Here is a 15000-nt window from a genome sequence, read left to right as displayed (position 1 = left end):
TAATGATTCAAGAAAATAAAATCTAGTAAAGCCACACACAGCATTTGAATTGGAAAGCTCTCAGTCTTGACAGTGACTCAGAGCCTGGCAACAATCACCAGACACAGCCAAAAGTCTACACGCACTGGGCAGAGGCAGAGGGCAAACAGTGACTTCCAAAAACTGGACAGTAAGGCGTAAATAAATACACATTTATCATGCTTTTTGTGGAAGTGGGGCCGTAGCAAGAGCTCAAGCTGTTTGTCCTCTCACTGGGAGATGGTGGACTGATCCCTCGGTTTATTCTCATGTCCTTGGGAAAGACGTTTCAACCAGCTTCACGTCTTTGAGGTACTGGTGCCTGAATGTGTTTGGTGTTGGCTGGTCTGGCTGCTCCTGGGCAAGTGTGGCTGTACAGGAAACTCAAACCTTCTGTACCTGTGTGGGGTTGATGAATAATGGACTCATGAGCTTTGGCTGCATCTGAAAGCATGAATACTTCCACAAAAGGCCGTCTTACCCAGACAAGCAAACTGCAAGTGTTGCTGACTTTAACACGCCTAACATACTGACAGATGTGGATATGGAATTTCAGCATAAATAATCAGAAAGTGTATTCATTTTAAGCGTCTTTTTATTTAACGAGTTGAAACTAGCCGAGACACGGGAGTGAGAGGGAGCAAACAAGCCTAAGGCAAGAACTGAACCCAGGCTGCTGCTGTGGCCTGTCAGAACCAGTCTCAGAACCTTTTCACGTTATTAGAAGATTATATCCAACTGCACCATGTAACAAGTGCATTCATTTTATATGCATGTATTAAGTGATCCACTTATTAATCATTTATATACTGTAAATATATATATATATATATATTTTAAGTTATTGTGCTTGCTCCTGAAGTAACCTTTCTTTATGACATTGTAATTGTAATTGTAATTGAAAGTGCAGCCTCAAACATCATCACATCGTGTCTGAAAAAAAAAAGCAACCCACGATCTACCAGCTTTACACTTCTACTGAAAAGCATGTTTTCTCAGAAGGCCTTGTTTTGAACAAAAGAACCCTTTGTGTTCTTTCTGACTAAATGTCCTTTGTCCGTCGCCTCCGTCCCTTCTAAACACAGCTCAACTTTACAGAACAATAAAGTCCAAAACACGTCAGAGTGCCAGCTACAGCCCTGCAGCGGGACGTGGGAGCCGACTGGGAGGACACCAGGTGTGAAGAGTGTCCACACCACACTTTCACACGTCCCGGCGGGCTTCCCACTCCTCAGACGCCAATTCACCTTGAAAACGCACATCGAGACATTTTAGCGCCTTTGGCCACGGCAACAGCTTCTTCAAATTCTAATTAGGTGTGTCTTTTAGTTCATATTCACAAGCTGACAAACACAATAAGACATTTTGCACCTACCAGCTGAAAGATGTGTCATCATGAGAGGAGCTATTTGAAGGGAGAATACATGCTGATGGTCAAAGTGGCAGGTGGTGGTAACATGTCATGATAATTACATATGAGGAGCATATCTCTTTGTGTTTGTGTGAACACTAACAAAGGCAAAGACCACATCTAAAGAATATCCGAGCATGGCTTTGTCGGTGATACACAAAGATGGATTTCACGGTTGTTTGTGCCCAAAACAAAATATGAGTCAGATTATCTGCTCCAAAGTCTAAATGTTATTTCCAGGTCAGTGTGCTGAGTGGAGAGAAATCTTCATGACAGAGCCTTTTTTTCTTAGCGTTTTAGCTCTTGGAGAGATCATTACTCTCTGTAATCCAAAAGGAGTCATTTGATGAAAAGTTATTTTCAACGTTCAAAGCATCTCTGTTGTCTCAGCTTTCTCGGCTCCTGCCGAGGGCCATAAAATCTCCACGTGGGGGTTTGTTTTAGCTGATAACACCTTTAGCCCGCATTCCTGTCACCATGGCAACAGGGGGAGGTCATTTAGCCGCGAACCTAAATAAATTGTATTGGCATTGTGAAAGCAGCACAAATCAACATGAAATTGCGAAGTGAACGGAAAATTACACAATTTCCAGATTTCAAAATTCTAAACTGAAAAGTGCAGCGTGCAAATGTGTTCAAATGAGTGCAACCAATCGCTGTCAGAAGTTGCCTGGTGATTGATGAGAGATTGAATGTTGAGCTAACAATACAATAGAGTCTGTGTGTAATGTAATCTCAGTATAAATGCTGCTCTTCTGTGAAGGCCACAGACGTTTGTTAAGAGAAGGTTGAGGAGCAAACAGCATCATGAAGTCCAAGTTTAAAGCAGGGTTAGGTTAAAATGACCGGTACTTGTCCCAATAGCAGCCTGGGTCTTAGCATGTGACTGACGTGTGCAGGAATGTTGAATGAAATCCAGACTTAAATATTTGGTTGATGGTGATTTATTTAGGTCTATGGATTTAAACAATTCACATCTGATTTAATTCCACAGGTAAAGGCATCCACAATGATCAGCATCCACATATCCACACTTGTTCCACACCTCGATCTTCCCCACCCGTACAATAATATATCTACAAACGCTCTGCATCAAATCTGACTGAGCTTGAGCTGTTTTGCAAAGAAGACTGGGCTAAAATGTCAGTCTGTAGTTGTGTAAAGCTGGTAGAGACAGAGACTTTCAGTTGTAATTGCAGAGAAAGATGGTTCCACAAAGTATTGCCTCTGGGGGCCTGAACACTTTTGCACTTTGCACTATTCATTTTTGTTTTGTTTTTAATTAAGACATCATTCCACTTTTCCACAATTGTGTGCCTCTTTGTGTTGCTCTTCAAAAAATAAATACCAAAACAATTTAGTTTGTGGTTGTGACATGACAAAATGTGGAAAAGTTCCAGGGCACGAACACTATTACAAGCTACAGTATTTACAGTAATAGTGTTACAGTCGCACCAATGAATCCTAATTTGTGTTTGATAAAGGCTTACATCTGCTGTCATTAAATTATTTTTCTAATTTATCTGTGATACAACATGTTCCCCAAAAAACTTAAGAGTTTAATCCTTTTGAGTAATTTCCCGTTAGTACTGACACTGAAAGGTTTAATACATCTCGAAGAGCGGTCTGTGTTTTCGCTGAGATAAGCTATGAGTGTGGTCCTGGGGGTCCTGGGGGTTTAGCAGCTTGACCACTAACGAGAACATTGATAGTTAGAGTCTTACCTGATGAGGCCGTTTTTGTGCAAGCCACAAAACTTCCCTCAGTGGCTCAGGGTATGTGGCTGTAGGAGCATGCAGAGTGTTGCTGATTTTGTAGAGCACTGTATAAAGTCCACTGTCTGACGCCTTTAATTAGATACACAGATACAAAAATGTATCATAATTAGTAATCAGACTTTATACGATCAAATAACAAAAAAAGGACCAAAAGTGACATAGTTTTAACATTGTCATGATCTATATCAGAACTAGTGCAAGCCCACATGGAAATAAAAAAGTGATATTGCTTTATATTCTACTGTCTAAAAATGTGGTATCAAGAATTTTCATTTGTATCGAAGAAGAGTTTGAAACTTTAATATCTTGACAACATCTTCAAAGCATTTGTTATCCTAGAAACAGTGAAACAAGTGACATTTCTCTGGATGTCGTCCTCAATTCCCTCAGTCTGCATGTGGTCAACAGATGTCCTCTTGCACTACAGTGCTGTAGTACTGTAGTACTGTAGGGCTGTAGTACTGTAGTGCTGTAGGGCTGTAGTACTGTAGGGCTGTAGGGCTGTAGTACTGTAGTACTGTAGGGCTGTAGTACTGTAGTGCTGTAGGGCTGTAGTACTGTAGGGCTGTAGGGCTGTAGTACTGTAGTGCTGTAGTGCTGTATTACTGTAGTGCTGTAGTACTGTAGTACTGTAGTACTGTAGTGCTGTACTGTAGTACTGTAGGGCTGTAGTACTGTAGTGCTGTAGTACTGTAGGGCTGTAGTACTGTAGTGCTGTGGTGCTGTAGCGCTGTAGGGCTGTGGTGCTGTAGTACTGTAGTGCTGTGGTGCTGTAGTACTGTAGTGCTGTGGTACTGTGGTACTGTGGTGCTGTAAGTAAGTAAGTAAGTAAATTTTATTTATATAGCACCTTTCATAGACAGAGGTCACAAAGTGCTTCACAAAACACAGAATAAAACAATAAAAACACAAAAAACTTACAGTGAACAATACATATACAACAATATACAGTAAAATCAGTCTGTAAAACAAGTGCATTTAAAAGGCTTGACTAAATAAAAAGGTTTTAAGCTGACCCTTAAAAGCAGTAACTGAGTCCAGTGACCGTAGGGAGAATGGAAGATCGTTCCAGAGTCTGGGGGCAACAACCTGGAAGGATCTGTCTCCTCTGGTCCGAAAACGGGTGCGAGGAACCAACAACAGTTTCTGGTCCAAGGACCTTAGTGAGCGAGAGGGAGCGTACGGTTTAATCAGATCGCTGATGTACGATGGGACCTGACCATTTAAAGCTCTAAAAGTTAAAACAAATAAACTGTATCCGGTAGGAGACCGGCAGCCAGTGAAGGGCTTTAAGAATGGGTGAAATGTGGGCCCTTCTATTTGTGCGGGTCAAGATCCTCGCTGCAGAGTTCTGGACCAGCTGCAGACGAGAGAGTTCCTTCTTGTTAAGACAGGAAAACAAGCTATTACAGTAGTCTAAACATGAATGTAGTGTAGTACTGTAGGGCTGTAGGGCTGTAGGGCTGTAGTGCTGTAGTGCTGTGGTGCTGTGGTACTGTGGTGCTGTGGTGCTGTAGTGCTGTAGTGCTGTAGTGCGGTAGTACTGTAGTGCTGTAGTACTGTGGTGCTGTAGTACTGTGGTGCTGTGGTACTGTGGTGCTGTAGTGCTGTAGTACTGTGGTGCTGTAGTACTGTAGTGCTGTGGTACTGTGGTGCTGTGGTGCTGTAGTGCTGTAGTGCTGTGGTGCTGTAGTACTGTAGTGCTGTGGTACTGTGGTGCTGTAGTACTGTAGTGCTGTGGTACTGTGGTGCTGTAGTACTGTAGTGCTGTGGTACTGTAGTGCTGTAGTGCTGTGGTATTGTGGTGCTGTGTTGCTGTAGTACTGTAGTGTTGTAGTACTGTAGTACTGTAGGGCTGTAGTGCTGTAGTGCTGTGGTACTGTGGTGCTGTGGTGCTGTAGTACTGTAGTGCTGTAGTGCTGTAGTACTGTAGGGCTGTAGTGCTGTAGTGCTGTGGTGCTGTGGTGCTGTAGTGCTGTGGTACTGTGGTGCTGTAGTGCTGTAGTGCTGTGGTACTGTGGTGCTGTAGTACTCTAGTGCTGTGGTGCTGTGGTGCTGTAGTGCTGTGGTACTGTGGTGCTGTGGTGCTGTAGAGCTGTAGTACTGTAGTGCTGTAGTACTGTAGTACTGTAGTGCTGTAGTGCTCTAGTACTGTAGTGATGTAGTGCTGTAGAACTGTAGAACTGTAGTACTGTAGTGCTGTATAACTGTAGTACTACTGTAGTACTGTAGAGCTGTAGTACTGTAGTGCTGTAGTGCTGTAGTACTGTAGTGCTGTAGGGCTGTAGTGCTGTAGTGCTGTGGTACTGTAGTACTGTAGGGCTGTGGTGCTGTGGTGCTGTGGTGCTGTGGTGCTGTAGTACTGTAGTGCTGTAGTACTGTAGTACTGTAGTACTGTGGTACTGTGGTGCTGTAGTACTGTAGTGCTGTGGTACTGTAGTGCTGTAGTACTGTAGTACTGTAGTGCTGTGTGCTGTAGTACTGTAGTGCTGTGGTACTGTAGTGCTGTAGTACTGTAGTGCTGTGGTACTGTAGTGCTGTAGTACTGTAGTGCTGTAGGGCTGTAGTGCTGTAGTGCTGTGGTACTGTGGTGCTGTGGTGCTGTAGTACTGCAGGGCTGTGGTGCTGTAGTACTGTAGGGCTGTAGTGCTGTAGTACTGTAGGGCTGTAGTGCTGTAGTGCTGTGGTACTGTGGTGCTGTGGTACTGTGGTGCTGTAGTGCTGTAGTGCTGTGGTACTGTGGGTCTGTGGTGCTGTGGTACGTGGTGCTGTAGTGCTGTAGTACTGTAGGGCTGTAGTGCTGTAGTGCTGTGGTACTGTGGTGCTGTAGTGCTGTAGTGCTGTGGTACTGTGGGTCTGTGGTGCTGTGGTACGTGGTGCTGTAGTGCTGTAGTACTGTAGGGCTGTAGTGCTGTAGTGCTGTAGTGCTGTGGTACTGTGGTGCTGTGGTGCTGTGGTACTGTTGTGCTGTAGTGCTGTAGTGCTGTGGTACTGTGGTACTGTGGTGCTGTGGTGCTGTAGTGCTGTAGTACTGTAGTGCTGTAGTGCTGTAGTACTGTAGTACTGTAGTGCTGTAGTGCTGTAGAACTGTAGAACTGTAGTACTGTAGTACTGTAGAACTGTAGTACTACTGTAGTACTGTAGAACTGTAGTACTGTAGAACTGTAGTACTGTAGTGCTGTAGTGCTGTAGTACTGTAGAACTGTAGTACTGTAGTACTGTAGTGCTTTAGAACTGTAGTACTGTAGAACTGTAGAATTGTAGTACTTTAGAACTGTAGAACTGTAGTACTGTAGTGCTGTAGTACTGTAGTACTGTAGAACTGTAGAACTGTAGTACTGTAGTACTGTAGAACTGTAGAACTGTAGTACTGTAGAACTGTAGTACTGTAGTACTGTAGAACTGTAGTACTGTAGAACTGTAGTACTGTAGTGCTGTAGTGCTGTAGTACTGTAGAACTGTAGTGCTGTAGTACTGTAGTGCTTTAGAACTGTAGTACTGTAGAACTGTAGTACTGTAGTACTGTAGTACTGTAGTACTGTAGAACTGTAGTACTGTAGAACTGTAGAACTGTAGTACTGTAGAACTGTAGAACTGTAGTACTGTAGAACTGTAGAACTGTAGTACTGTAGTGCTGTAGTACTGTAGTACTGTAGAACTGTAGAACTGTAGTACTGTAGTACTGTAGAACTGTAGTACTGTAGAACTGTAGAACTGTAGAACTGTAGTACTGTAGAACTGTAGAACTGTAGTACTGTGTTCAAACCATGTCCTATTCACTCCTTTCTAAATGCATTGCACAAACGATGTGCCCTGACCATATGTTCATGTTGGTTTAGTAAAGAGTGAAATGCAGAGATGAATCCAATCATTACAGCCGGACAAACTCGATGAGACTCACCCACACTCATCATCTTCAAAAATCTCTGAAAAGTTCTTTTTTCTATTTTAACTTCTATTTTACCAACAGCCTCTTGTTTCACTTGTGTTTTTGAACTGTGAAGCATCTTTGAGTGTCATGAAAAGTAACACAGTGTTATGTATTAATTATTATATTATTATGTTATATTAAAATATAACATTATTTTTGGTCATTGTGAGAGCACATTTGATTAAGGTTAAAAAAGAATGCTGGTTTCTATTCAACAAGTGTGGCAGAAGAAACTGCATCGACTGTTTGAGTCTTATATCATTTTAGATTCATTTAGAGACGTTCTGATATGAGGAGAATCTATGCCATCTCCTTCATGTTCCCTCTGAATATTACATTTTGATGAGATTTTCCCCACAAATGTTTCCATCATGAAAACATGATTACGAGGCTCTACTGCAGGCTCAGAGGGCAGGCACTGAACATTCCCTTGCCAGGGGCCACTTTCCACTTGGAAAAGTCTGTGCAGTCACATTTTCCCTTTTCCCAGGCTCTGCACAGTTGTTCGCTCCAAGCTGCTCTGCGCTTGGAGATTCAAAACTTTTCTACAACATGGCAAACCCACAGCTCTGTCTGAGGTTAATGGGGCTGGTTCTGCTGTTCACTATTGTTGCTTTACAAGGTGAGTTACAATGTTTCTTTGTTGTTGTTGTTGTTGTTGTTGTTGTTGTTGTTGTTGTTGTTGTTGTTGTGTGACACTATTGGAAGTTAAAGTTTGGAGGTGAGATGTTTAATCTCACTGTGCACTGGCTGTTCTTTGTAAATCTAATATGGCATGTGCTGCTGAGAAATACAAACTTTGATGAAAGAAATGTTTAAATTTAATCAAAAACAGGCAAGAATCTGTGGGTGATTGCTACTACTGTATGCATGAAGTTATTTTCCGCTTTACGACTGCTCATGAACACTGCAGATGTTTTGCACATCTGCTGATCTTGGAAGGACATATGGACAGGGTTTTACATCCAACAACATATAAGGCATCTTGATTTGTGCACAGCCACAGTTCAGGATCTGCACTGCTCCTGAGGGTGAGAACAGAAGGCAAATATTTGCATGCACTCTGACCGCCAGCTACTTTCCTTGGGGATCCACTCATTCTCCTCAAGCCATGACTGACTGAATGGTGATGCATGCTTGAGAAACAGCTGAGACCTCATCCTTCAAGAGATTTATGTGAAACAAACTAAACTAGCAGTAGCCTATACTCCAAATTAGAGGAAGTGGGCCGACTGACATCCAAACCAAGAGTGTTACATTTGCAATCTGCATTGTATTAATACTGTCAAAACTGTTTTATAGGCTTGAAATTGGATCTAAGGTTGTGCCAATATGTGGGTGTTTGTTTCACAAGTTACACATTTTGGAATTTGCTCTGAAGGGTATTCTTTTCATCAGGTGTATCCAGTGCCAGCTCAGCATTGCACAAGATCTTAAAGAGCAGTGATGGTAAGAATGATCTTTTATACAGTGTGTGGTGTGCTTTCTATACTCAAGTGCCTCTGCTCTGCAGGCCCCGAAGGCAGTCGCCCTGAGGCCTCTGTGGTGGTCCCTCCATCCAAGGCTCAGCAGTTCCTGGCAAAACTAAGGCGCCCCAAAAGGCAGGTCTGGGACCGCAGTCGGCCGGACGTGCAGCAGTGGATTCAGCAGTTCATGTACATGGGCTTTGATGAGCAGGTAAATGGTCACATTTATAAAGTGCTTTTCTACCGTCAAGGTACTCAAAGCACTTTACATCAAGGAACCAGTCACCCATTCACACACCAGATGTACACAGACACTGGGGGCGAATTGGGTTAAGTGTCTTGCCCAAGGACACAACGACAGTATTCACATGAGGCAGCTGCGATCGCACCGCCAACCTGCAGATCCAGTGGATCTGACCGCTCTAACCGAGTGGGGAGTCCAACCGCCGACCACTGGATCAGAAGACGAGCACTCTACCACTGATCTACTGCCGCCCACCCATGTACCAGGTACAGGGTGCTAAAAAAAAAAATCTGAGAAAATATTTTTTGAACGCTTCAAAGCTTAAAATTATAGGGGAAAAAAGCATACGTTTTCCATCAAATGTAAATTATTCTATCAACAGAAAATGAATATATATGAATGTTGTAACATTGTAGTTGCCTCTAGTTTAACATGCCGAGAACAAACAAAATTGCTTGTTTGTTTTCACAATTGCCTCTGTGGTGCCATTATTTAATGCCAAAGTTATGATTGTGATCAGTTAAAAGGATTTTAAGCCATCAAACGATTATGAAAAGTTTGTGGAGCCAATCCCAAACAAATAAGGTTCAACATTTGTGGATAATTCAACATGTGTAATATTTCTTTCAGAAACAGTAAATAGAGTTACATAGGACTCTGCGCACCATGTGAAACGTAGAACCAACAATCAAGTTTAAAAAAAACACATGATTGAAGTACAAACACTTATAAGAACTTATATTTTTGGTAGGCAGAAATAAAAACATGACAAACATTTGGTACATAATCTCATGATGTCTAAAGGCACAGATCGAATAAATACAAAAAGGGAAAACTACATGTCAACACAAAGCCATCTGCTTCCTCTGGGTCAGAAAGCCTTTTCAACAGAGATGAAAAACCATGAACAGAGCTGATAACAAGGGTTAGAGGGATCAAAGAGCCTTGTCCTCACACATGGAAGTGCATTTGTGTGCATAGTACTGTATGTACAAGTCATTTCTCCATCAGTGTCACCTCAGTGTTGGCCATATGCCACATCTGTCAGTCACAGCGCTAAAGCCATCTGGGGCTAAGGCATCTTCAGTGTTTACCGGTCTCACAGCCTCCACTGACTCCTCATCTAGTCCCGCACTATCCACTGACCCCCTGGTGATTGTTCCTCAGAGGCTGGAGGCTGACCTGTCCTATTGGATGGACCATGCACGCTCCCATGACCAGGGCCGCCAGCACCATTATGATGAGAACGCCCCTGTTGGCCCGCGTGACCACACCTCCTACAGACATGGAGCCAACGTCAACTACGACTACTACTGACCCAGGGTGAACCTCTGGGACAAACCCTGCATCTCCAATCAGATCCACTCGCTCAAACATATTCTGATTTGAAGAAGTACCACTAATTAGACACAGAATATGTAAATAAACTAAATGGATTTGCAAAACCGAGTCTTCTTTTTTACAAAATGATGTTATACAGGCGTCGCTGACAAACACATTTGCCCCATATTTAACACAAACATGAAATATTTTTTCATAAAATATCAAACGGCTCTTTCACTTGAAATGAGATCCTTCCACACAAAAGTTTGAGTGCACATAATTCATTAACAATCGTTTGTATCACTTTGCAGTAGTGCAGTGTTTGTTTTTTAAATAGCAGAAGCACAAAAACGTGTTGCTTGATTGGGTGTATTCTTCTTATTCAGTCTTAGTCCTTCACGGTTTAGTGATGGAGCCGTGATGCAGCAAGGGTTTTGTTTTCTAAGAGTCATTGTTTTCTTTTTGTAAAAAGAGGTCCCTGCGCTGCTCCTTCCGGAGAGATTCTCCTGCTGTTCTTAGAACAATCTCCACATCTACAGATGCTGTCAGTTGTGTCGCGGCCGGCCTTTCTTCATGCGTGCAGCTTTAGGTTTGGGGATGTACTGGTTGTTGGCCTGGTGCTCCAGTTCTCGGTTGAAATACTGAATGGTTTTATTCAAGCCCTCCTCCAGCGGCACCTATCCACATAGAGAAGGTGTTATTTACAGAAAACTTTGGTTGAACACAGTGTGAAGCAGAAAGAACAGCTGTGCATAAAGACAGTTTCAAAGTTCCAGATTCAGGAGTTGAACCACAGGTTTCAAAAGTGAGTGTTGCATAAAAGTAAAGCAGCAGATCAACTGGAAACTTGCACAGGTTGACAACACCGGCTTGTTTCTATTTCTATTTTTCTTCTTTTCTGCTGAACTTTTATCTGTTAAATCCAACAACTTTTATTTATAAGTGTGTTTTTTAATGTTTACCAAGAATGTATATCTATATATCTACAGTATACACTGCAGACATTAAAAATTTGAAAGTAAGAGTAAATAAAATTTCAGTTTATCTAAATGAATAACAGCAAAGGCATAATCAGTCCAAATGCAAAAGCATTAAGTACCACAGGTTCCCAGCCCAGCAGCATCTTGGCTTTGCGAATATCGGGTCTTCGCCTCTGTGGGTCGTCCTGAGCCTCCGGAAGAAACTGGATCTGACTGCGACTCACTGGCCAGACACGCGCACAGGAGAAGAATCAGGTTAGAAAAACGTTTTTCCAACTAGGGGTTTTATCAGAAGGAAGAGAATAAATCCACTTTACCGACGAGGCTTTTGATAAGCTGCGCAAACTCCAATATTGTGTGCTCCTCTGGATTGCCCTAAAACAACATTTCAGAAATCACAAGAGATTGCACTGTGTAGATCAATGTTCACTTTAAATGTCTTATAAAGCTCACCAGATTGACAGGGCTACTGATGTTACTGTTCATCAACAGCACCAGCCCATTCACCAGATCACTGAATCAAAATGCAAAGAGATACATTTGAATTTGTACAAGTAACTTTACATATGGCCATCATTATATTACAGTTGGAATCCACTACATTAGAAGGGTTCCCCTGGAACACTAGGAGCATTCTGTGCATTCATCTGCTCTAGTTTTACTTTTGATGGCGTTTTACTGTGAAGCAATGTTACAAATTATTTACAGACATCCAGAACATTTGTTTTTCCACCAAAATCAAGTTTAGTCTGTTTGGTATGAGAGTCAAACAATGGTGGTACAAGCCAGTGTCAGGTTCAATTATAATGCATTAGCAGAGGTTCTTAAACGATTATGTGCAATTGTGTAATTGTGTCAGGTTTATGAGATGGACTCAGCGTGGACAGACAGATGACCGACAAGGACCGGCCTGTGTCCTGAGCGCGGTCAGAAGAAGACCTTGGCTTTTACAACAACATTGCAAGTGAAAGGGGCGGCAGGTGAACGCTTTGAAGAGACAGGAGACCTTTAAATTATGCAGCCCTGCTCTCTTTTCTTCTTACTGCTCAAATTAATGCCGTTATCACTGGCACCAAATTGGATACACACCCTTTTATCCTGCCACATTTACATATTTCTGCTCGTCCAGATAAATATACATGCATGTGCTGGTATTTAAAATACCAGTGGAATACCATTTTGTGGTCCTTTTATCTCATTGCACAAAGTGCTAAAGGTCAGACCAATACAAAATTCCAAAAGAGGATTCATTTTCAAAGTCTTACCTTACATACTGAAAAGCTCTTGTTTGGGAGCCAGAACCATAAACCTAGGAAGGAAGATTAAAATGTTTTTATATTTTTCATAACCACAAGGATGTTCCACATATACATAAAATTAAATATCAAATAGTTATACATATATAAAGGCGCTCATCTCAGTAATAATCACTACCTTCTCATTAGATTTATTCGTATTATTAGAAGGATTTTCATGGCGGACAAGCTGAGGACTAATCTTACGTGACACTAATGGTCCTCCAGTGGCAGAAAATTAAACAAGCTTAAAATATTTACAGTGAGTGGTTCTCCCTGTAGAGCTTGCAGGATGAAGTTGCTGACCACGCGCCCATCGTTCATGTGCATTCGAGAGCCAAAAGTGTTGAAAATCCTGGCCACCCTCACTTCAACTCCTTCCTGTGGACAGACAAATGTTTGAGGCCTGGAGTGAAAATTCATACCCAAGAAGTGACAAAACACTACAATATCCCCTTGTAAGTTATCTTCTATAATGTACATCCTATTCTTATTGCGGCTGTTACGGATTACGGATCATCACAGTAAAGCAGTCTTGGAATGCAATCCTCTCCAGCCTTTATCCCAGCTTCTCAGATATTGGAAACTAAGCCAGGCTGGAAAGACACTAGAGTAACTAGACGCCATGTGATGCAAGAAGCCATCGCGAGTGACTGCGTAATACATAAAGAAGAAAGCCTAAAACCCAAGACATACAGTAGGTGGTGGTAATGTAACACTTGGATACCAAGCGCCATAAAATACCAAAGCAGAAGAAGAACACCACGCGGAAAGCAATCTGTGTGTGACGGTGGTGGACCGTTACGCACAGTTAAAGTGGTCAGAGTGGTCACGGTCTGGAGAAAAGATCTTCTAGAACCAAGTTTATTTCAGAATGAATTGTAACCACTGTGTAGTTCTAGTACTTGTAACCACTGTGTAGTTCTAGTACTTGTAACCACTGTGTAGTTCTAGTACTTGTAACCACTGTGTAGTTCTAGTACTTGTAACCACTGTGTAGTTCTAGTACTTGTAACCACTGTGTAGTTCTAGTACTTGTAACCACTGTGTAATTCTAGTACTTGTAACCACTGTGTAGTTCTAGTACTTGTAACCACTGTGTAGTTCTAGTACTTGTGACCACTGTGTAGTTCTAGTACTTGTGACCACTGTGTAATTCTAGTACTTGAGACCACTGTGTAGTTCTAGTACTTGTAACCACTGTGTAGTTCTAGTACTTGTAACCACTGTGTAGTTCTAGTACTTGTGACCACTGTGTAGTTCTAGTACTTGTGACCACTGTGTAATTCTAGTACTTGTAACCACTGTGTAGTTCTAGTACTTGTAACCACTGTGTAGTTCTAGTACTTGTAACCACTGTGTAGTTCTAGTACTTGTAACCACTGTGTAGTTCTAGTACTTGTAACCACTGTGTAGTTCTAGTAATTGTAACCACTGTGTAGTTCTAGTAATTGTAACCAGGGCCGGCCCAAGCCTTCAGGGGGCCCTAAGCGAAAACATTTTTGGGGGGCCCTCACCACGTCATCAGAATCAGTTTTATTGCCATTGTCAGTAAACAATTCACATATGGGAACTTTCTTCAACACAAACAAAGTTCACCAAAACTCCAGGGCATCCGTTTGCCAGTTAGTTTATTCTCATTACCTCAACAGCTCAAATATTGCTAACTTAAATCCCACAATGCAACTTGGTATTCCGCTGACATCACCTCGACTCCCTGTACAAATAACACACGTCCCAGATATGTTTTTGGGCGTATTTGTGGGCGTTAAGGGTCGACAGCCACATTAGCACATTAGCAGTTTAAACTAATGAACAGGGGGGTCTGGGGGCCCTCCCCCAGAGATTTTCAGACCTTTTTCGTGTATTCTGTTGCATTTTAATGTGGTCCAGCCGCTAAAGTAAGAGTAAAATGTTGAGGTTGTAATGCTATAAAATGATGTGATGAAACTGTGCCAGGAGAAAATGACTAAAGCCAGTTATTAATACATTAGTGTACTTAATTACTCAATACAACATTGGCTATGAAAATAATTATGATCAAATTGATTAATTTTAACTGAAAATGTAAAATTAATAGTTATCCTTACTAATTTATCTTTTACAGCTCCCAACTGTTCCTTCTTGCCAAAGTGACAAAACAAGTTATATTAAATTAAACAAATGGCATAAGCATTGCTTGATTAACAATTAACACTGATAAAACAGTGCAAACATGTTATTCCCAGAGAATGAACAGAACGAGAAGTGAAGGTCCAAACCTCACTATAGTGAAGAGACTGCGTTTCTGCAGCTTTGCCACTTTTGTATAAAAATATATAGTATTATTCTATAACAGACGTAATTATAATATGTCTGGTTATTTTTCACTATCAGTTTATTATAATTTATAACAAATAGTCTAATGATGCTTTTTAAATAAATTGAAATGTTTTATTGCTCTATTAAAAGTGAATTACAATATAAATGTTTGTTCTGATCAGAACATCACACACTGGACTCCTGCATGAAACAATGCTGCGATGTGATTGGCTGATGGACCTTACGTGCATAA

General features: G+C 41.7%; 2 protein-coding genes across 2 annotated transcripts in view; one reads left to right on the top strand and one right to left on the bottom strand.

The window, feature by feature from the left end:
* The first annotated feature begins 7559 nt into the window (after positions 1-7559).
* On the top strand, positions 7560-10293 carry ecrg4a (ECRG4 augurin precursor a). The gene is made up of 4 exons (XM_072444721.1): positions 7560-7760; positions 8537-8587; positions 8652-8815; positions 10016-10293. The coding sequence occupies exons 1-4, from the start codon at positions 7691-7693 to the stop codon at positions 10163-10165; spliced, it is 435 nt and encodes a 144-aa protein (XP_072300822.1). The 5' UTR covers positions 7560-7690; the 3' UTR covers positions 10166-10293.
* uxs1 (UDP-glucuronate decarboxylase 1) overlaps positions 9980-15000 on the bottom strand; it is an 18298-nt gene continuing 13277 nt past the window's right edge. Inside the window, exons 11-16 of the mRNA XM_072444720.1 lie at positions 12708-12827; positions 12417-12460; positions 11605-11665; positions 11469-11526; positions 11271-11374; positions 9980-10848 (exon numbers count right to left, since the gene is read on the bottom strand). Of these exons, the coding sequence (XP_072300821.1) occupies positions 10717-10848; positions 11271-11374; positions 11469-11526; positions 11605-11665; positions 12417-12460; positions 12708-12827 (519 nt within the window). The 3' untranslated portion in view covers positions 9980-10716. The remainder of the gene's footprint in view (positions 10849-11270; positions 11375-11468; positions 11527-11604; positions 11666-12416; positions 12461-12707; positions 12828-15000) is intronic.

This window comes from Eucyclogobius newberryi, unplaced genomic scaffold (genome assembly GCF_026437365.1).
Source record: "Eucyclogobius newberryi isolate DKJ021-1_F unplaced genomic scaffold, fEucNew1.0.hap1 SCAF_14, whole genome shotgun sequence".
NCBI lineage: Eukaryota > Metazoa > Chordata > Actinopteri > Gobiiformes > Gobiidae > Eucyclogobius > Eucyclogobius newberryi.
This window is presented reverse-complemented; position numbering and strand designations above follow the sequence as displayed.

Excerpts from the sequence above, each read along its gene's own strand:
- ecrg4a (XM_072444721.1), top strand. The coding sequence starts at position 7,691 with ATGGCAAACCCACAGCTCTGTCTGAGGTTAATGGGGCTGGTTCTGCTG. Across the intron at positions 7,761-8,536 it reads CACTATTGTTGCTTTACAAG|GTGTATCCAGTGCCAGCTCA; the intron begins GTGAGTTACAAT and ends TCTTTTCATCAG. Across the intron at positions 8,588-8,651 it reads GATCTTAAAGAGCAGTGATG|GCCCCGAAGGCAGTCGCCCT; the intron begins GTAAGAATGATC and ends TCTGCTCTGCAG.